The following is a 21,861-nucleotide window of genomic DNA, read 5'->3' as shown; positions in this document are numbered from 1 at the left end:
AAAATCACATGGGGAACTGATAAATCACATGTAAGAAAACACTTAAAATGCTAAACATCTGGTTTTTGTGCAGTTATGATTGAAACAGAAAAGGACTTACACTGTTTTACAAAATGTTTCTGCTAAAGTAAAAATACATTCTACATTTCAAAGTACATTGTTCATATTTAGCATTTCAATTGAAGACATTCTAGAATATTTTATGAAGGTCTGTAAAACTGAACAAAACTTCTTAACTTAAATGTTTCTCTTTTTAATTTTAATCCTATAATTTTATACGAAGTATGCTGCAGAGTTAAAGATAAGCAAAGAATAATGGTACCATACCATTAGAAAAGGACCCAGACTGGGCCGGGCATGGTGTCTCACGTCTCCAGCACTTTGGGAGGCCGAGGCAGGCGGATCACAAGGTCAGGTTCGAGACCAGCCTGGCCGATATGGTGAAACCCCACCTCTACTAAAAATGCAAAAATTAGCAGGCGTGGTGGCAGGCGCCTGTAGTCCCAGCTACTCAGGAGGCTGAGGCAGGAGAATGGCGTGAACCCGGGAGGCGGAGCTTGCAGTGAGCGGAGATCGCACCACTGCACTCCAGACGGGGCAACAGAGCAAGACTCTGTCTCAAAAAAAAAAACAAAAAAACGACCCAGATTATCTTCTCTCTTCTAAAATAAGTAAATTGAAACAAAGAGGAGCGATCTAAACATAAAACTCTCTACACTATAAACTCCTGGAGGTAAGGGCCTATCACTCATCTCTGTGTACCCCTAGTATCCAACACAAGGCCTAGCTTTTTGGATACTTCTAAATACATCTATATATTATTCAGTTACAGAGTCAGTAATAAATGTAACTTAAATACATATTGGGGAAAAAATTAAGGTGTTACTAAAATAACAATGTAAAACAAAAAGGTCCAAAAGGAGTATGTTACATAGAAGTGACTGATCTGAACTAAAAAGACTGACCACACCAAATATTGTAGCAATTAAGTACCCAAAACTAGCAAGCCACTGGAAAAATCAAATTCTAGTAAGATTATCCATTTCAATATATCGTTTGTATTAAATTACAAATTGTGAGTTGACACCATTGTATTTATATGGAAATGAAAAGTTCATCCTAAGCCAGCAAAACATTTAACATACTTTGGAATTTATGTTATAAGCTGCCCTGAGGTAGAGCAAAGTTAACCTGGACACTATCAATGAAGAGTTGGTTAAAACACTTAACAATGTATTCTAGGAAATGTTTTAGAACCCACTGGAGATGCTGTTTCTATGAAAATAATGCTACTTAACTAATACAGCCATATTCCTTCTGTCCCTAACACTCTAATGAAACTATTTACTTGAAAAAAAAACTAGCCTTCTACTTTTGAGCCTCTTCCCAGTTCTTTGCCTAATGTTCCTGTAGTATTTGGCAATGATGATTTCCTCTGCCTGCTTCTTGACATTTTCCTCCATGGCTTCCATGACAGTATCTTCTCCCAGTTCTCTGATTACTACGCTTATGTGGAGCCAATTACTCTGCTTAAGTGGAACTAGGAATCATCTTTGCCTTCCCCCTACTCACCTTACCCCACATCCCCAAGTCCTGTTAATTCCACCTTCTAAATCTCCCAAATACCAACACTTCTCTCCATCATCATGGTCACTGCCCTAGTTAGTGCACCCATCTTTAAAATTGATTACATTTATCACTCAGGGTACCTGAAGATTTTCTAAGCAGTATGGATAGCAGATAGTTTTACAGAGACTCTCAAGATTTTTTTTCTTTTTAATGAGACAGGGTATTACTGTTGCCCAGGCAGTGGTGCAATCACAGCTCACTACAGCCTTCAAACTCCTGGGCTCAGGTGATGCTCCCACCTCAGCCTCCGGAGTAGCTGGAACTACAGGCATGCACCACCATGTCTGGCTAAGTTTTCTATTTTTTTGTAGAGACGGGGGTATCGCCATGTTGCCCAGGCTGGTCTTGAACTCCTGGTCTCAAGCAATCCACCGGCCTCAGCCTCTTAAAGTGCTGGGATTACTGGTGTGAGCTGCCACATGCACCTGGCTCTCTTTCTAGTTTGTTTTTTTTTTTTTTTTTTTTTTTTTTGAGACAGTGTCTCACTCTGTCGCCAGGCTGGAGTGCAGTGGCCAGTGATCTCAGCTCACTGCAAGCTCCGCCTCCTGGGTTCAAGTGATTCTCCTGCCTCAGCCTCCCAAGTAGCTGGGACTACAGGCATGCACCGCCACGCCCAGCTAATTTTTGTACTCGTGGTACAGGCGGGGTTTCACCATGTTGGCGGGATGGTCTCGATCTCTTGACCTGGTAATCTGCCCGCCTTGGCCTCCGAAAGTGCTGGGATTACAGGCATAAACCACCATGCCCGGCCTCTTTCTAGATTTTCTCATCTTAAGTACTGCTTTCTAAAATTGATCTGCTTGAGATCATATCTTCAGTCAAGCAGTCATAAAAGTTTTTGTATCTTTTTTGTCCTTCTACTTAAAAAAAGTACAGTGGTGCACTGTCTTAAAGTACAAAACACTGGGTGGCAAAGGGACCATTCAAAATAATGGTGTTCGTATTAAAAGAATTACTCCACCAAGTAACTCAATCCATTTGCAAATCAGGTGGCTCTTATTCCTTTGCTTTTAACAAAATTTAAGAAAAGACCTTGATGATACATCATCAAACATGATTTTTGAAGATAGGTTATTTGATTTTTGGCAAATAACTTTGAAAAGTGGAGTAACAATGCCACTTGAAACATCCTTCTGTTTGCATCTGCTTATTTATGTGAACGATGTTTTCAGCACCACTACCTCGGTTGAGGCCCTTATTCCTTGCTTCAAAGTTTATCCAAAATGGTCTTTACAACTCCTACTTTTCCCCTCCAATGCACTCTACACTATTATCAGGTATCTCAAAAAAAAATTACGTAAGTAGATGAGATATTATCATTAACCTTTATAAAAATTCTTCCTAATTTCCCTCTACTACCAGATTTTTTTTAATCCAACACCTTGGCATTGTCATTTTTAGCAACCCACCACCAAATTACAGTTTATTCCCTTTGCGTGCTCATATCACCCCTTCTCCCTACAACCCACCCCTACCCTCATGCACTGGACACTGCTCTGCCCCAAACAGCCATGCCCTCTCACTCAGGTGATTCCCTCTGCTTGGAAGGCCCTTCCTTTTTTCTCTCTTCTCCGCCTGAGAAACTCCTATTCATCATTCAAGGCACTACAAATGCCATGTTCTCTGAGAAGCTTTCTAGGAATCCCCCAGAAATAATTAATGGCACTATTCATTTCTTAACAATCATTAATAGAGCATCCATGATGCCTTTTAGAGGTACGAAGATAAACCAGATAAGGGACTGTCACAGTCCTGTGAAGACAGAAATGTTATCTGACAATTCCTATATATCATTTATACTTCTAGCTAAAAGTTGTATCACTGAGCCAGAAGAACAAAAGAATAGATGGTTTATAAAAGTTGAGATACAAAATGGGTGTAAAAAAGTTTTCCAGGGAGGACTTAATGCTCATCAACTATAAAGCCAAGACTCAATCCTAGGTCTGCCAGATGCCAGAGCTCAAGTTTAGGACAATGGTTAAGAGTTTGGGGTCTAGAGTTATAACACCCAGTCAAATCCCAATTCTAACACTTAACTATTATAGTTTACTTTCTTCTCCTACAAGTCTCTCAGATCTTTACATGTCCACAGAAGCGTTGTTTTTTAAAAGCAAACCTTTCATTGTACTTTTCTCGTAAGGAATAACCTAAGCTGGTTTTTCAGAGCTGCAAAACTGTCATCACTTTGCCTAGAGCTAGGGAATTTGTAAAATGTGTCAATGCCCCGGGCCACACCCTAGTGTAGTAACTTGGGCATGATTTTCTCCCCTTAAAATTGCTTTTAAGGTGTAATTCAGACAAAAACACAACCACTTAGATGTAGAGTTGGATGAGTTTTGACAAATGTATATACAACTGTATAACCAACACCACAATCATATATAGATGATGCAATCACAAGTTAACCACAGTTGTTTTTGTTTGCTTGTCACAAAGGATACAAAAAGTGGAGCTTATTTGGTGTTCATGTTTTGAAAGACTTGAACATACCAGAAATAAGCCAAACTTTGAAAACATCTTAGGGAAATGTGTTCAGCTATATTCGTTCAAACTTTTAAAGAGTTAGTTGGACAGAATACGTCCATCATGTCAAAGTTTCCCCTATGCCCTGATATAGTCAACTTCCTTCACCCACCAGCAATGGTGCCTGGAAACCATTGATCTAATTTCTTTTAGATGGAATCAAAGTATGGGTCTTTTGTGTCTTCTTTCATTAGCATAACACTTTTAAGATCCATCCATATTGCTGCCTATACAAGTAGTTTGCTCCTTTTTGCTGCTAAATAGTTTTCTATTAATTGGATGGATATTCCAGAATTATTCAGTCACCAGATGAAAGACATCTGGGTTGTTTCCAGGCATTGGCTACTATAAACAAAGCAGCTATGAACATCTGAGTTCAAGTGTTTGTGTCAACATATGTCTCCATACCTCTTAAGTAAATACACAGGAAGAGACTGCCAGATCTGATGGTCTAATAAGTCTAACTTCTTAGGAAACTGCCAACTGTTTTCCAAAGTGGCTGAAACATTTTGCATTCTCACCAGCAATGTGTAACAGTTCAAGTTTCACCATGCCTTCCCCAACACTTATTGTCAGTGTTTTTACCAGTAGTGATTTCAGAGGGTATGTATTAATAGTAGTATTTAGTTTGGTTCACTGTAGCTTTAGTTTGCATTTCCCTAATAACTAATACTGTTGAGCATCTTTTCATGTTACTTGCCATTCATTCATCTATTTGGTGAAATGTGCTTAAATCTTTTCCTTTTTCTACAAGTTGTCTCTTTACCGAGTTATTTTTCAAATATTTTTCCCAGTTTACGTCTTGCTTTGTCATTTTCTTAACATTGTCTTTTGAAGAAACATTTAATGAGGTTCAGTTTATTAGTTTTTTTCTTTTATGCTTCATGTATTCTATGTGTTCTCCACAAAATGATTTTTCTAATCCAAGATCATAAAGATTTCCTCCTATATTGTCCTCCAGACGTTTTATAGCTTAGTTTTTACATTCAGGTCTAAAATCCATTTCAAGTTAAATTTTACATATGGTAAGTAAGGTTGGAGGTCCATATTTTCCAAGTGGATATTCAATTGTTCTTGAACTATTTGTTAAAAACACTATCCTTCCCCCTCACTGGCCCCCCGAATTACCTTTGGCACCTTTATCAAAATACATGGACCTATTTCTGGGTTCTAGATTATAGTCCACTGATTTATGTTTCTACAATTATACCAGCACTATACTGTCTTGGATACTGAAGTTTTATAGAACCTTGAAATCGGGTAGTTTAAATCCTCCAACATTAGTCTTCTTCAAAACTGTTTTGACTATTAGGTCTTTTGCATTTCCATATAACATTTAGAATCCCCTGGTACATTTCTCTAAAATAGATTGCTGGAATTTTTATTGGGATCGCATCAATCTGTAGTTCAATGTGAGGAAAATCAGTCTCTTAACCATAATGATCAAAGATCAGGGTACATGTCTCAATTAACTTAAGGCCTTCATTCATTTCTCTTCATGTTTTACAGTTTTGTCATATAGGTCTTGCATATATTTTATTTAATCCCAAGTACTTCATATTTTTTGTTATAAACGGTACTGCTTCGTAAATTTCTATGTCAAATTGTTTGTTGCTAGTATCCAAAAATGCAATTAATCTTGTATAATGACTTCCTAGCCTTCAATCTTGCTAATAAGCTTGGTGTTTTTCTTTGGAGTGCAGTGGCACAATCTCAGCTCACTGCACCCTCCGCCTCCTCCTGGGCTCAAGCAATTCTCCTACCTCAGCTTCCCGAATAGCTGGGCCTACAGGCATGTGCCACCGCACCCAGATAATTTTTGTATTTTTTATTATTGACTGATTGATTGGAGTGCAGTGGCACGATTTTGACTCACTGCAACCTCCACCTCCCGGCCTCAAGCGATTCTCCCACTTTAGTTTCCCGAGTAGTTAGAACTAAAGGCGTGTGCCACCACACCCAGATAATTTTTTGGGGTTTGTTTGTTACCACATTTTGACATGTTGCCCAGGCTGGTCTCGAATTTCTAGGCTCAAGTGATCCGCCCACCTCGGCTTCCCAAAGTGCTGGAATTACAGGCACGCGCCACTGTGCCCAGCCATAAGCTTGCTTTTTTTTTTTTTTTTTGAGACAGAGTTTTGCTCTGTTGCCCAGGCTGGAGTGCAGTGGCGCGATCTCGGCTCACTGCAAGCTCCGCCTCCCGGGTTCACGCCATTCTCCCGCCTCAGCCTCCCAGGCAGCTGGGACTATAGGCGCCTGCCACCACGCCCGGCTAATTTTTTGTATTTTTAGTAGAGACGGGGTTTCACCGTGTTAGCCAGGATGGTCTTGATCTCCTGACCTCGTGATCCACCCGCCTCGGCCTCCTAAAGTGCTGGGATTACAGGCGTGACCCACCGCGCCCGGCCTTAAGCTTGCTTTTTAATAGATTTCTTAGGATTTTCTTTTTTTTTTTTTTGAGACGGAGTCTCGCTCTGTCGCCCAGGCTGGAGTACGGTAGCACAATCTCCGCTCACTGCAAGCTCCGCCTCCCGGGTTCACGCCATTCTCCTGCCTCCGCCTCCCAAGTAGCTGGGACTACAGGTGCCCACCAGCACGCCTGGGTTTCACTGTTAGCCAGGATGTTCTCGATCTCCTGACCTCGTGATCCGCCCACCTCGGCCTCCTAAAGTGCTGGGATTACAGGCGTGAGCCACTGCGCCTGGCGATTTCTCAGCATTTGCTACATATAAGATCATATCTTCTACAAATCTGCAAATGAAGTTTTTTTGGTTTTTTTGTTTGTTTTTGCCTTATTGCACTAACTGGCACCTCCGAATGAACAGGAAAGATGAGAGCAGACATTGCCTTGTACCTGACCTTAGAAGGTGTACTATTCAGTTTTCATACTTTAGTATTAGCTGTAGGTTTTTCACAGACACCTTTGTTCAGGCTGAAGAAGTTCCGTTCTATTCCTAATTTTCTAGAATTTCTGTCACGAATAGGAGTTGTGTACTATCAAAATAACTTTTTCTGTGTCAACTGAAATGATATGTTTTTTCCTTTTAATTTGTGAAAATGGTGAATTACATGGACTGATTTTTCAAATGTTAAATTAATCTTGCATTCCTGTTATAAATTCCACTTAGTCATGATGTATTATCCTTTTCATGTACTGCTGGATTTCATGTGTAAAAATCTTAAGAATTTGTGTGTCTATGTTTATGAGGAATAACAATCTGTAGTTTTCTCTTTTTATGTCTGTAATTTTGATATCAAGGTAATGCTGGCCTTATAAAACCAGGTGAAAAGTATCCCCTCCACTTCTATTTTCTGGAAAGTTTATACAGTGTTGTTATTTCTTCCTTAAATGGTTGACAGAACTTCCAGTGAAGCCATCTGTGCCTGGAGTTTTCTTTGTGGGAAGGTTTTCAACTACAAACTCAATTTCTTCAAAATATATATGGTTATTCATGTTATCCTTTTTTTTTTTTTAAACCTATTTCTTTTTAAGTAAGCTTTGGTATAACAGTTTGTATCCTTTAGAGAATCTGTCCATTTCATTGAAGTTGCTAAATGTGTAGTGATGACCTTACTCATTTATCTTTTTAACATCTGTAGACGCTGTGATTATGTACCCTCTTTCATTCATGATCATGGTAACTTGCAACTTCTCTCCTATCAAATGCTTTCTCTCCTAATATACCCATTCGATGCTATAAATTTCCTCTAAATACTGTATCCTACACATTTTAATATAGTACATATTTATTTTCATTAAGTTAAAAATATTCTCTAGTTTCTCTTGTGATTTCTTCTTATGGGTTACTTAGTAGTGTGTTATTTAATTTCTAGATATTTGGGGATTTCCCAGATATATTTCTGTTGTTTATTTATAAATTCTATTGTGTTCAGAGAACATACTTTGTATTATTTCAATGCTCTACATTTCCTGAAACTTTTGTTTATACTCCAGAATGTGGTCTATTATCAGTGAAATGTATTCAGTGCATTCATACACTTGAAAGTGCATTCTGCTGTTACTAGATGAAATGACCCATAAATTTCAATGAGGGATTGAGGTATTGTTTGTGTCTTTCTAAATCCTTACTGATTTGCTATTTCTTCTCTCAGTTTAGAGGGGAATGTTGAAATCTATAACTGTAATTTGTATTTTTTCCTTTCAGGTTTGTCTATTTTTGCTTCATGTCTGTTGCAGCTCAATTATTAGGTATGTATATATATTTAGGACTGTTATATCCTCTTTAATTAAATAATTCACTTATTATGAAATGCCCATTCCTTACTGCAGGTAATATCCTTTGCTCTGAAATACACTTTGCCTCATATTAATACAGCCATTCCAGCTTTCTTTTGATAAATGTTCCATTCTTTTTACTTTTGCCCAAAAGTGTCCTTACACTTGTAAGGATTTCTTGTAGATAGTATATAACAGTTGGGTCCTTTTTATCCAGTCTCCCAATCTCTGCCCTTTAACTCGGCTTCTTTAAACATTTTACATCTGATGCAATTACTGATATGGTAGGTTTTTCAAAAAAATGTTTTCTTTATTAATGTGTATACCTCATGTACACATGGGAGAAAACTCAGATAAATGGATAGCTAGCATAGATCTATATATGGTGACCTTTAATCTACTATCTTGTTATTCAAATTCTATTTGTTTCATTTTTTCCTGCCTCTTTTTGACTATTTTATCTTTCCTACTTGTATATTTGCAAAACCTCTTTGTTTTCTTTGTTCTCATTGCTTATTCTAAGGTTTACAATATACACCTTTAATTTATCTTACCCTGTTTTCAAAGAGCATTTTACATCATAGGTAGTATATGAACCTCAGATGAGTATACAGTGGACCTGTGAATTGTATAGGTCCATGGGTTTGAACTGTGTGGGTCCACTTTCATGTGGATTCAACCAAATGCAAATCAAAATTATAGTATTCATGGGATGCAAAACCCATGTATTACAGAGGGCCAACTTTTTGTATATGCAGATTCCACAGGGCTGGGGGACTTGAGTATGCATGAATTTTGGTATACTTGGGGGATCATGGAACCTATCCCCTGAGTGTACTGAGGGGGGACTAGACTTGTGTTTCCCCCTCTCACTATTTATGCCAATAAAGCTACTTTTGTATTTACTCTAAATAATAAATTATTTTTTATATCAGTGATCTTCAAAAGAGACTAAGATATGGGGAAATGTCTTTATATTTACTCATGTATTTACCACTTATTCCTCACTTCTTTTTGTAGAACTGAGATTTCATCTGCTATCACTTTTCTTTTGCCTGGAAAAGTTTATTTTAGTATCTCTTAGCATATATGTACTAGTTTTTAATTCCTATGCATCCCTCCTTTTTTTTTGGTCTGTAAAGATCTTTAATTTAGGGCCGGGCGCAGTGGCTCACACCTGTAATCCCAGCACTTTGGGAGGCTGAGGCAGGCAGATCACCTGAGGTCCAGAGATCGAGACCAACCTGACGAACATGGAGAAATCCCGTCTCTACTAAAACTACAAAATTAGCCAAGCGTGGTGGCGCATGCCTGTAATCCCAGCTACTCTGGAGGCTGAGGCAGGAGAATGTCTTGAACCAGGGAGGTGGATGTTGCTGTGAGCCGAGATCGCACCATTGCACTCCAGCCTGGGCAACAAGAGCGAAACTCCGTCTCAAAAAAACAAACAAACAAACAAAAAACAACTTTAATTTAGGAAGGATATTTTTGCTAAGTAAAGGACATTGGGTTGACATTTTCCTTCATTACTTTAAAGATTTTGCTCAATTCTCTGACTTAACAGCTTTTTGATGAGAACCATGCAGTCATTCTTATCTCTGTTCCTCTGTACGTAATGTGTCATTTTGCCTCTGATCATCTTTAAGATTTTCTAAGGTACTGGTTTTTAGCAAATTGATTATGATGTGCCTTGGGCAAGATTTTCTTTGTTTCTTCTATTTGGGGTTTACTGAACTTCTTGGATCTGTGAGTTTATAGTTTTGTGGCAGACAACTTCTAAAACAGCTCCCAATGATTTCTGCCTCATAGTATTCATGCCTTTATGTAATTGCTACCCCTTCAGTGTTGACTAATCCCATTAACTTGCTTTAACGAACAGAAAATGGCAAAAATGACAGGTCAACACTTCTGAGATGAGGTGAAAAAAGGACTAGTGTCTTGCTTGCATTCTCTCTTTGGCACTTCTTGCTTGTTCATCCTAATGAAGTTAGTTGCCATGTTGTGAGCTGCCCTACAGAGAGGCCTATGTGGTCCAGAATTGTGGGCAGCCTGTGGCCAACAGCCAATGAAGAAGCCAAGGCCCTCAGGCCAACAACCCACAAGGAACTAAACCCTGCCAATAACCATAAGTGAGCCTGAAAGCAAAGTTTCCCTCAGTCAAGCCCTGAGATTATTGCAGCCTCAGCTGATACCTTGATTGTAGCCGTGTGAAGAGTCCCTGAACCAGAGCGCCCAGCTGAGCCATGCAGAGAAACTGGGACATAATGGATGTTTTATTTAAGCCACTAATTTTTGGAATAACGTGTTAGGTAGCAATACATAACTAACAGTTTTCATCAAATGTGGAAACATTTTGTCTAAGATTGTTTCAACTCTTTTTCCTCTCACATCTCCTGGGGACTCCATTTACAAATACATAAACACTATTTGATCTTGTCTCACATTATCTGTTGCTCTGTTTTCCTTTTTGCCTTTTTTTCCACTTTTTTCTCTGTGCCTTATTTTGGATAGTTTCTATTGTCACGGCATCAAGGTTGCTAATGCTTTCTTCTACAGCGTGTGTTTTTCATCTCTAGAAATATTATGTTTCTCTTTCTCTCTCTTTTTAAAGACATGTTCCATGTCTCGCTCATGTTCATGTTTTCCTTTACTTTCTTGATCACATGTGGTATTTATAGTAGCTACCTAAGAGAAAAAATTTTATTTCCTTCTTTCCAGTGCCTGTTGTTCAATGTCTGAAAACCACTATTTTGTGGGGTTTTAAAATTCCGGTTTTAGGAGGGAGGGTAAACCTGATTACTGTTGCTCTCTCTTGGCCAAAAGCCTATTATTTCTTTATAAAAGCTCTCCAAGTGATTCTAATGTACAGCTTTCAGACTCAGTGGGTTAGTAGCTTTGATTTTCTTAAAAGAAAATTTCCTTCCAGACAGCACACATTTTTTTCTGAGCTGATTAGTCTTGATGTATTTAAAAGCTTGTATCCCAAAGTGCTACATCATAATTAGCTAATATCAAAGAAGCTTTTCACTAAAAGAAATGCCCAATATTACTTGGCAAAGAAACTGAGAAACCATTATTCTGTGGAAGAAAGTTTCATATGGAAACATTTAAACTGAACTATCTGATTATAAGGTGACACAAAGTAATGTTCTAAGGCATGGAGGTAGGAATAATAATGTGGAAAAATAATCTTCCTAAGGCCAAAGGAAACAGAAAAACACTTATAGAAACCATTCACAAAAAGCATGTCCAATAGGAACAATATAGATAACCATCAGTTTTATAAAATCAAATATTCACAGAATTTTACTAGTGTAACTTTCAAACTCATGAACCTTGTAAACTCAGTAAAAATGCAAATACAAATAAATGAAACTTCACATAGTAAAAAATAAACAAGATTTTCTTCAGTACCAGCAAACTTCATTTCTATGTAGAGGTTTCTTCCCATCTATCCAGATATCCTTCTGAAACTTACCCTTTTCCAAGTAAGAACGTGGAGCCCACGGCGGGTCCTCTTCAGCATAAGGATCACTATACTCAACCACAGCAGCTTCCTCCTCTTCGTAATCTTCTGGCGGGGGAGGAGGTGGGGGAGACTCATCAAAGACTGGTTCTTCCACAGGAGGCGGTGGAGGTGGCGCATCTGAAACTAAGAACGTATCAGGCTGACAACAAAACTATACGTTATGTGAAGTTCAGTATTTCCTATCCAAGCTTCTGGGTTCATGGAATATAAACCTAGACTTGAAAATAAATATAATATTCCTTCAAAAAATGAATGAGCAAGAGAAATCTTCCCACCAACTATAATGTTCTAGAGCTCCAAGTATGACGTTCTCCTTCTCTTGCCCTTGGATTAGTGCTAATGGATACTGAATATTAAGTTTAGACAAAATAATTACTAACTGAGCCTCTGGAACCTGTTTATACTAATACAAATCCTCTTTTTAAAGAGATCAGTACGGCCAGGAGCAGTGGCTTGCGCCTGTAATCCCAGCACTTTGGGAGGCCGAGGTGGGTGGATCACCTGTGGTCAGAAGTTCGAGATCAGCCTGGGCAACATGGTGAAATCCTGTCTCTACTAAAAATACAAAAATTAGCTGTACATGGTCATGGGCGCCCATAATCCCAGCTACTCAGGAGGCCAAGGCACGAGAATCACTTGAACTGGGAAGGTGAAGGCTGCAGTGAGTCGAGATCACGCCACTCCAGCCTGGGTCATAGAGCAAGACTGCGTCTCAAAAACAGCAACAGCAAAAAAAAAAAAAAAAATCAAAAAAGCGGGGATCGGTACAATACAGCTGAGCTTTACACTGTATTCAAGGATAAGTTATCAGAAATACTAACAATGAAAACCATATTTCACAAATTTTTAAAATATTTTTTCACTTAAATGAGTCCAGGGAATAGTAAAATTTTAGTAACCCACTACTTTCCTCTTAATGAATTTTTCTAAAATAGCATTTTACCAAATTCAAGAGGAAAAAAAATCATCAACAAACTTGGGTTACTTCACCTATGAAGATGTTTGTTTATAGAATTTCTTCTAATTCAGAGTATCATCCAGAATTTCTTCAGGCTAAATGTCCAAGTGTACTATCAGAGTAATTTAAAATATCTCCCATGGAGATCTGCCTCCACAGCTTGCATGTCAATATATAGTAACATCAAAAAGATTATCTTCAAACTCAGCTACTTTAAGCTTTCAAAATGGTTGGTACATACTTGAGCACAGCTGAACAGAATGAAATGAATAAACCTGTGTTTATCAGCTCCCCAGGTTTAATGAATGGCACTAATTCTTATTTATGAGGTACGAGTATAGTTCCCATGTGATTCTCTACACAATCCAATTTATTTAGTATTTTTTAATCTAAGCCTACCAATTGAATTAAATGGATTTTTTTTTTTTTTTTTTTTTTTTTTTTTTTTTTGAGACAGAGTCTTGCTCTGTAACCCAGGCTGGAGTGCACTAGTGCAACCTTGGCTCACTGCAAGCTCCGCCTCCCGGGTTCACGCCATTCTCCTGCCTCAGCCTCCCAAGTAGCTGGGACTACAGGCGCCCGCCACCTCGCCTGGCTAATTTTTTGTATTTTTAGTACAGACGGGGTTTCACTGTGTTAGCCAGGATGGTCTCGATCTCCTGACCCCGTGATCTGCCCATGTCAGCCTCCCAAAGTGCTGGGATTACAGGTGTGAGCCACCGCGCCTGGCGAATTAAATGGATTTTCGAAGACTGCTGATGCCTGGTGGGAGCCAGCCACATCAACACCATGCTGTCTTATCAGTATTCTTCCCGTCTGCTGTGCCCCTCTATACTGATCTACTTTATAAACTTTAAAACTTCAGTCATTAAATAGAATGTCTTTCATCCAAATAGTTTTTATTAATAAACAAAGGATATAGATATGTGATTTACCATATACTTGGGTGAGAAAGAGCAATTTATCCTATTTCCATTTGTAAGATAAAAAGACTTTAAACAATTGCACAGAACCATAGATCCAAAGGAACTTTCAAAACAATAACTTTGAGAAATGTCACTACAAAATTACTCAAAGATGTTGCCATTGGTCATTTTTACTTTTCTTGTAACTGCCAGTTTAATAAGCTACCACTTTTGACTTAAAATGTTCCAATTACTCAGCTAGCCCTTTGTAATGCATTATTTCATTTCATCTTTACATTGGGAGGTGGTATTTTTCATTTTATAGATGTGGAAACTGGCTTTCCAAGATTAAGTATTCCGACAGCAAGTAAGTGGAAAAGCACCTCAACTCCAATGCCTGCTATCTTAAAAGCTACACTACTATGGGCTGAGATAAATTTTAAAATCTTCAAGTCATGCTTCATTAGTATTTATTCAACAAACATTAACTAATATGGCTGGATATTATGCACAGCATTGAGAAAAGGGCAGTAGGCAAAAGTCATGAAGACATGAACGACCAAACCTTCATTTACAATTGAGTGTAGTGTGTGCTTTAAGATACTACAGGAGCACACAGCATAAACCACACTTGTTATGTGGGTGAGGAAAGGCTTCCTGAAACCTAAAGGAAGAGTAAGAGTTAATGGGGAGGAAGCGGGGAGGGTAGGATGGTGTAGGGATTGATATTTCATGTCAGATATAAAGAATAAAACAAGGCCAGGTGGGGAGGCTCACGCCTGTAATCCCAGCACTTTGGGAGGCTGAGGCAGACGGATCACTTGAGCTTGGGAGTTCAAGACCAGCCTGGCCAATATGGCGAAACCCCATCTCTACTAAAAATACAAAAATTAGCCGCATGTGGTGGCGCACACGTGTAATCTTAGCTACTCGCGAGGCTGAGGCATGAGAATCACTTGAACCCAAGAGGGGAAGGTGGCAGTGAGCCAAGATCACACCCCTGTACTCCAGCCTGGGTGACAGAGTGAGTCTGTCTCAAAAAAAAAAAAAAAAAAAAAGGACAATACAAGTAGGAAGGTAAGAAAGTAAGAAACTTTCAAAGAATTGTCCAAAATTCAGTAGCCAGAGGCATGAGGAAGCTGAAGAGGATGAGGAAGGAAGGGCCTTACAGCAGTTTGGACTCTATCCAAAGAGCCATGGGGAGCCACAGAAAGATTTTAAGGTGAATAACAGGGTCATAGCTGTACTTCTTACCCCAGTATAACTAGGTCACTATAACTGGTTTCAAATTATTCCAGACTTCTTCCAAACATTAAACTTAATGCACAGTATTTGCTACCACGGAATATCTTCGAAATAATATACCTGGAAAGCTTTGAAGATAATTACAAAGAATTATCTTTGAAGACATACCCTAAAAAAAGTATGTATCTTCCCAAGGTGAATGTTTTTTAAAGAGTTTAAAGACTTAAACATTATTTGAATGTTTAAGTCCTGCCACGTATGTAAAATCAGTCACAGCACACCTCATACACAATTTTTTAATACATAGTGTACATGAGAAACGTTTATGATTGTAGGAAGAGATGAAAAAGACTAATCTAAAAGGCAATCAACTGTGACAGGGTGGCCAAATTAGGGAATGACTTTTTAAAATATGGGTAGTGCTGCTGTAATAATGTTTTGCAGTCATCTACTTAAGACATTTCTAAGTCTTAAATTGATACTCATGCACTTTACTATTAAAACAATACTTCTTAGGTTTGGTTCATGAAACATTTTGCTGTTTCTACAAAGTGTGCAGCTTTCACTGGTGACTGGCGAAAACCAATGACATCCTGCTTTAAATCCTATTCAACTTTCGAGTCTCATTTTTTGCTAAGAAAATGACACTTAGGCCGGGCACGGTGGCTCAAGCCTGTAATCCCAGCACTTTGGGAGGCCAAGATGGGCGGATGACAAGGTCAGGAGATTGAGACCATCCTGGCTAATATGGTGAAACCCCATCTCTACTAAAAAATACAAAAAAAAAAAAAAAAAATTAGCCGGGCGTGGTGGCAGGCACCCGTAGTCCCAGCTACTCGGGAGGCTGAGGCAGGAGAATGCCATAAACCCGGGAGGAGGAGCTTGCAGTGAGCTGAGATCAAGCCACTGCACTCCAGCCTGGGCGACAGAGCGAGACCCCATCTCAAAAAAAAAAAAAAGAAAAGAAAATGACACTTAGTTGCTATACAAACATTCGTGTTTCATTAATGGATTAGTCTTCAATGTCAGTTTCAAAATCTGGCCTTTACTCCAGAAGCTGCTCAGAACCACTTTTGTTCAGAATGAATGACAATATCTCACAGAACATGCAGTAGCAATTGATCGGGAGAATTCTCTAAGGTGCATGCTCATCACAATAGTAAAAACAGAAAAAACTCCCAGGGTATTATTCAAGTGACTACCTTCATTAATCATTGTAATTAAACAGGATTTGTGATGGAAGAAAATTCTCTTTTACTGTAATGACATTTACTTAGACTTTCCACTTTGTATGGAGTATGTAGAATGGAACCAGCATTGGAAAGTCCTTCAATTCCGGTACTGTAATCAAATCCTTTTCTACTTGGTACTTACCTTGTTTAGATGCAGCAGACATTTTTTAAAACCTGAGAACAGTGACCTTGTATCCCACACTTGACCTCACAAGCCTGGCAGAGGATCACACTATGGCTGTGCTTGGCACATGCTGAACTATTAATAGTTGAATCTTGCTGAGAGGCAGTTTTCTCCTCGAGCCAATGTGGGTCACACCCCAGGCTAAAGAAGAGTAAGCCCCAATAGCATAATTTAAAACATATGAAATCTACCTAATTATATGTGAAAATAGCTCTTAAACTCAACAAAACATCTTACAAAGTCACAATGTGGTAAACATTACAGGTGTTCATGGAGTACCTTCCCATAAACAAAAGTAAGTAAAATAGAGGATTTTCAGAAATTAGTAAATACAGATGCAAAGGCATCTGAAAGACACTGAGCCCTCAGGCCAGTAAGACTGAATTATTAGTTAAAATACAACCACATCTAGAAGAATGTGCTGATTAAAGGGGGACATTTAGTCAGCTACAGCAGCAGAAAAAAGGGGCGACCAAAAGTGCCTGCTATGTGTCAGATGCTTTTCCAAGTGCTGGGGAAACAGCTAGCAAGCAAAACAGGCAAAAATCCTTGCTCTTATAGAGCTTACATTCTAGTATTGGCAGTGCCTATTTCCAAATAACCAGGAATCCTAAGCCACAGATTGCAAATTTTTCTATCCCACCAGTGAGGTCATCCATCCTTGTTATGAGATATATACACTGGACTACTTTGGTCTGATGACATGAGATCTTTAATATCATTATCCTAGTTCAAATCATGTAACCTTATTATTGTGATGTAACCCTCACAGAGACTGCCCATAGGAAGAGGATTTGTCCATCGTACAGTCTATGTTCACTGGTCTCTGTGACAGCAATTCCTCACTGAATGTTGATACAGGCCTCCTGATTTGTCATCGGTCTCCTGAGCTCCATAATGCTTCCCTAGAAGACTCAAGGTATCAACAAAATTAGTTACCTGAACAGGCCAAGGGAAATTCATTCCCAACCTATGAGGCCTCTTGGGAGACAGACTGGCAGCCTGGTCCTCTGAGCCCTACCAAAAATGGTCCTTCTGATATTTGAAATCACAAAACTGGAGGAAGATTCTCAGGCCACCTATAATAGCCCTAAAACTCCAGTGATAAGAAACTAGACTACCACTTATCTGAGCAACCCAGAGAAAAAGATGAGATATCTAGTGATTAAAGAATACCTCCTCAGTTGGAGGTGATCTTTCTTTTCTTATATGTGCCTTATTTTATATGTATTTGTCTTATATCTTTACTACTAGTTATTTAAAAGTAGAAAATTTCTCTATTTTATCTCCACTAGCCAGATAGTGACTTGTTCATAATATTGAAATGTCTGAAGTATCAGCAAATGAATGACTATCCAGTCAATCACATATAAATGACATTTTATGCCTATAATCTGATCTACAGCATAAAGAAGACATAAACTTACTATTTTCTTGGACTCTGGCCACAAATCCCATTAAAGGTAACTGAGGAGTTACCTGTAGGATGGAGGGAGGAGGAGGAGCAAGAGATACTGCAAAAACAAAAAAGGTGTGGAGGATAAGGGATAAGGGCGAGTTACATTAAAAGGAAAGGATAATACAATAAAATAAATACATAAAGGAGGGAAACTACCATTCACAAACATTTTATCAGTGATCTCAAGGATCCCCTGTTGAGGGACAACTCATTAACACATAAAACAAAGCACTGGGGGAATTTTTAGTAAGTTTTTGAAAATCACAACAGGAAGCATTTAGCATACAGAGATATGTTAAATATATATATAACATAATCATATGTTTTATATATATATAACATATAACTGATCTTTTTTCATATCATAACATCATGCCTTCTCAATGAAAGCATTTCTGCAGATTACCATGATGTTGTTTTCTGAATTTTACATTTAAATGTTTGTCAATACAGAGAGAAAAAATATTACATCCCAACACTCTAAATGTATACTTTTTATTACTCTAATACTAGGCAAGTTAATTGGTTCTTCACTCATTAATTAGACAAATACTGACTTCCTACTAAGTAAGTGGCAAACACCTGCTATGAAAACAGTTATCAAAACCGTCCTCTGAGAATCGGGTGCTATGTCATTACGATTTTTCATAATCCAAACTCATTGGTACGTTTCCTCCCTGATGGTGTAGAAAAGTGCGGGCCTTAATCAAATCATTCCACTCTCCTTCCCAAGGTAGATTTCCCTGCAACTCAATCACCTGACACAGTACCTAGAGCTAGTAAACTATCAACAAATGTTTAACATATATAAATGCACTAATAAGCCAGGTATCTGTGGAAACTAAAGAGGCAAAAACAAAAAAAAGAAAGATTACAGTTACAGTTTCCTTTAGAATGGGTACGAAGTATGATATGCATTTTCTTATAAAGAGAAAATGACTGTATTCGCTCCAAAATATAGTTAAGACTAATAAAACTAAAAAGATGAACACGTCTCTGCTCTAAGGAGATCACATTCTATTGAAATAGAAGAATATATGATAGTCTTAACCCAACAATATTTGTAGCAATTCCCCTGAAGTAGTGGTGGAGGTGAGGAGGGCTACAATGAAATGACCTCTCAACAGGGACTTGAAGAAAGGAACCCGCCAAGCTGACAGGGGTTGAGAAAGATAATCAAGTTGAGAGAACCAAGTGAGGGTGAAGGCTCAGAGGCATAAAACAGCATAACCAGTTCACAGGACCAGAAATGCTTCCATATGGCTAGGAAAAGATACCCAAAGATAAAGTAAAAAACCCAGAAATATCAATGGGAGGATATGAAATAGGGAAGGATCTCATATGCCTGGTGGAAGAGTGCTTAGTGGAAACAGGTTGGATTTTCAAGTCACTCAGCCTCAAATCTCTGATCCATCATTTCCTCGCTGTATGGATAGTCAGTCAATTAACTTCTTCAGGCCTATTCCATAAATGTGATACGAAAACAAGGTAAAGCAACCTACTTCACATAGTGGCTGCAAAGACTAAAAAAAGACAATGGATGTGCAAAGCCTAACTCAGTGGCTGGCACATAATAAATTAAAGCAGTTTCTAGAAAAGGAGAGAACTTTAAAAGTGTGGGAAGAGAGTACTTGGCAACTAATGATTTAGCTAGCATATCAAGGACAGCAACAAGTTGAAGATCATTCTTAGATTTTTACCCTTCGTAACTATGAAGATGGAGATGTCATTAACTATGTTAAGCCTGGTAGGTAGTACTGGGAAAGAAATGGGATGGTAAACGGGTAAGTCAGGGAGAGATAATGATATGATACATTTGGGTTGAGATTATGCAAAATATCTAGAGTTGATGCTATGGACAGATGCAGGGAGGAAGGGAGGACATATAAATGTACAGACAAGAATTAAGCAGATAATCTTGAATATCTAGATGCAAAGAACAGAGTAGTATAACTCTAGAAATTGGTACCTTTCTTTAAAAGACACCTTTGGTTAGGTTTTTCCCTAAAGTCATAATTCTTGGCAGTAAATCCTTGATTTGTGTGTCTGCTTCCCACTCAGAGGCTTACAACAACTGTTGATATGTTCATAATACCACTTCCAAGGGTAAGCAGAAGACAATGAAAAGAGAAGGTAGCACAGACAAAAAAGATAAAACTGAGAAACAGTACCAGGCAGCAACTGGCACTAGAAGAGTAGAGACAAGGCATGTGTTCACATCCAAGATGAAATGCTCCTTTTCTGTTGGCATATATTCTAACCTTCCGTGTAACAGAAAAGTGGGAAATTTCCCACTTCAGTCACTGTTTCTCTACCAAATATAAAAAAAGACCTTTTAGTACTCAGCTAAAAAAGAACAATTAGGTGCTTAACCTACAGCAGTCTTTTTGTGGGTAGACTGAGGTTGAGGTTGTTTTTTTTAAGATGAATATGCTTATTTCTTTTCTACTTCTGAAAGTGAAAATCTGAAGCCATAGTGGTTTTAAGAAGTACACCAGCGGCCAGGCACACTGGCTCATGCCTGTAATCCCATCACTGTGGAAGGTCGAGGGGGGTGCATCACCTGAGGTCAGGAGTTCAAGACCAGCCTGGCCAACATGGTGAAATCCCATCTCTACTAAAAATACACAAATTAGCCAGGCGTGGTGGCAGGTGCCTGTAATCCCAGCTACTCGGGAGGCTGAGCCAGGAGAATCACTTGAACCCGGGAGGCAGAGGTTGCAGTGAGCTGAGATCACACCATTGCACTCCAGCCTGGGCAACAAGAGCGAAACTCCATCTCAAAAAAAAGAAGTCCACCAGCAGCCAGGGAAAGATCAATCGCAGTTCTTCTTTAAAAGAATGACTTGGTAACAAGTTAGACTTTTTTCAAAGCTAGTCTAAGGCATGTTTAAAAATTCAGTTCCGTCTGGGGTTACAAAGGTCATCCCAAATTCTACTTTTCTCTAGCACAAACCTTTAACAAGGTGGTCCAAATTAATTCAGATACCACATCATTTTCTTGTTGGACTACGTAAGATCTCATCTGACAAGAATGTCTGTGAGCCAGAATATACTGTCTTTCTTGGAGTTGAGCTGAAACCAAACCATTTTTAAGTGAATTTAAGCAGAATTCTGAGCAAAGAATTGTTGCAATATTCAGTTCTAATCCTAGTCATTTTGTGAACAGGCAAACAAGAGCAGGAAGCAAACTTGTTTTCATTTCATTTAGCTAAAATGATTCCTCATAAGACAAGACTCTCCCAATAACCACCAAAAGATCTCCAAACTTAGATTCTGTTACATAATTTTCACAATATACAAGAATGAAGTTAATGTGAAGATAGGCTCACCATGTGACTGGAATTTATAAAGAGATCATAAGTAGAAGAGCTATGAGAATTACAGCTGTGTGCACAAAGCAACGTTTAGATATAAACAGTAAAAGGCTTTCCAAGCAAACCAAACCTAAATGATGAGTCTGTGCTGATGAAATGTACAGACTTTCCAAGTACAACCTTACTGGTTATTTATAGAGTTCTTTGAAGCATCACTGAAGCTTGTATTTTAAATGTCCAATTTAAAAAGTTTGGAAAAATAAAATTAAGTTTTTACATCTTATTTTTACAGCTTTTTACTCTGAGAATATTAGACAAAATAAGCACTCTAAACACTACTTCTAAAGCCATTACTGAACATCACATTTAGATGATATATATATATGTATGTTATATAGCCCATGCGAGTTTAGATGCTTATATTTTTTTCCCAGTGAAGGAAATAAACAATTTGTAAGTTTAGTATTTTCTAAACATGAATACCAATGTAGAACAAGAGGTAGGTAAAAGTGAATTTAGGCTGGATGCGATGGCTCACACCTGTAATCCCAGCACTTTGGGAGGCCAAGGCAGTAACAAAATGACTAGGATCAGAACTGAATATTGCGACAATTCTTTGCTAAAAATTCTGCTTAAATTCTCT

At 38.4% G+C, this 21,861-nt stretch overlaps 1 protein-coding gene across 41 annotated transcripts in view; it reads right to left on the bottom strand.

The window, feature by feature from the left end:
* The window catches only part of ABI2 (abl interactor 2), a 151,709-nt gene that overhangs the window by 49,354 nt on the left and 80,494 nt on the right, over window positions 1–21,861 (bottom strand). For 24 of the 41 annotated variants that reach the window (XM_073019955.1, XM_073019952.1, XM_038001688.2 and 21 more), the window contains 2 exons: window positions 17,870–17,956; window positions 11,868–12,041 (listed from right to left, as the gene is read on the bottom strand). In XM_073019955.1, coding sequence (XP_072876056.1) covers window positions 11,868–12,041; window positions 17,870–17,956 — 261 coding nt within the window. Of the gene's footprint in view, window positions 1–11,867; window positions 12,042–17,869; window positions 17,957–20,857; window positions 20,977–21,861 lie in introns of all 41 variants that reach the window. The other 17 variants (XM_073019960.1, XM_007965937.3, XM_073019954.1 and 14 more) reach the window with 2 other exon arrangements.

The sequence above is a fragment of the Chlorocebus sabaeus genome, chromosome 10 (assembly GCF_047675955.1).
Source record: "Chlorocebus sabaeus isolate Y175 chromosome 10, mChlSab1.0.hap1, whole genome shotgun sequence".
NCBI classification, from domain to species: domain Eukaryota; kingdom Metazoa; phylum Chordata; class Mammalia; order Primates; family Cercopithecidae; genus Chlorocebus; species Chlorocebus sabaeus.
This window is presented reverse-complemented; position numbering and strand designations above follow the sequence as displayed.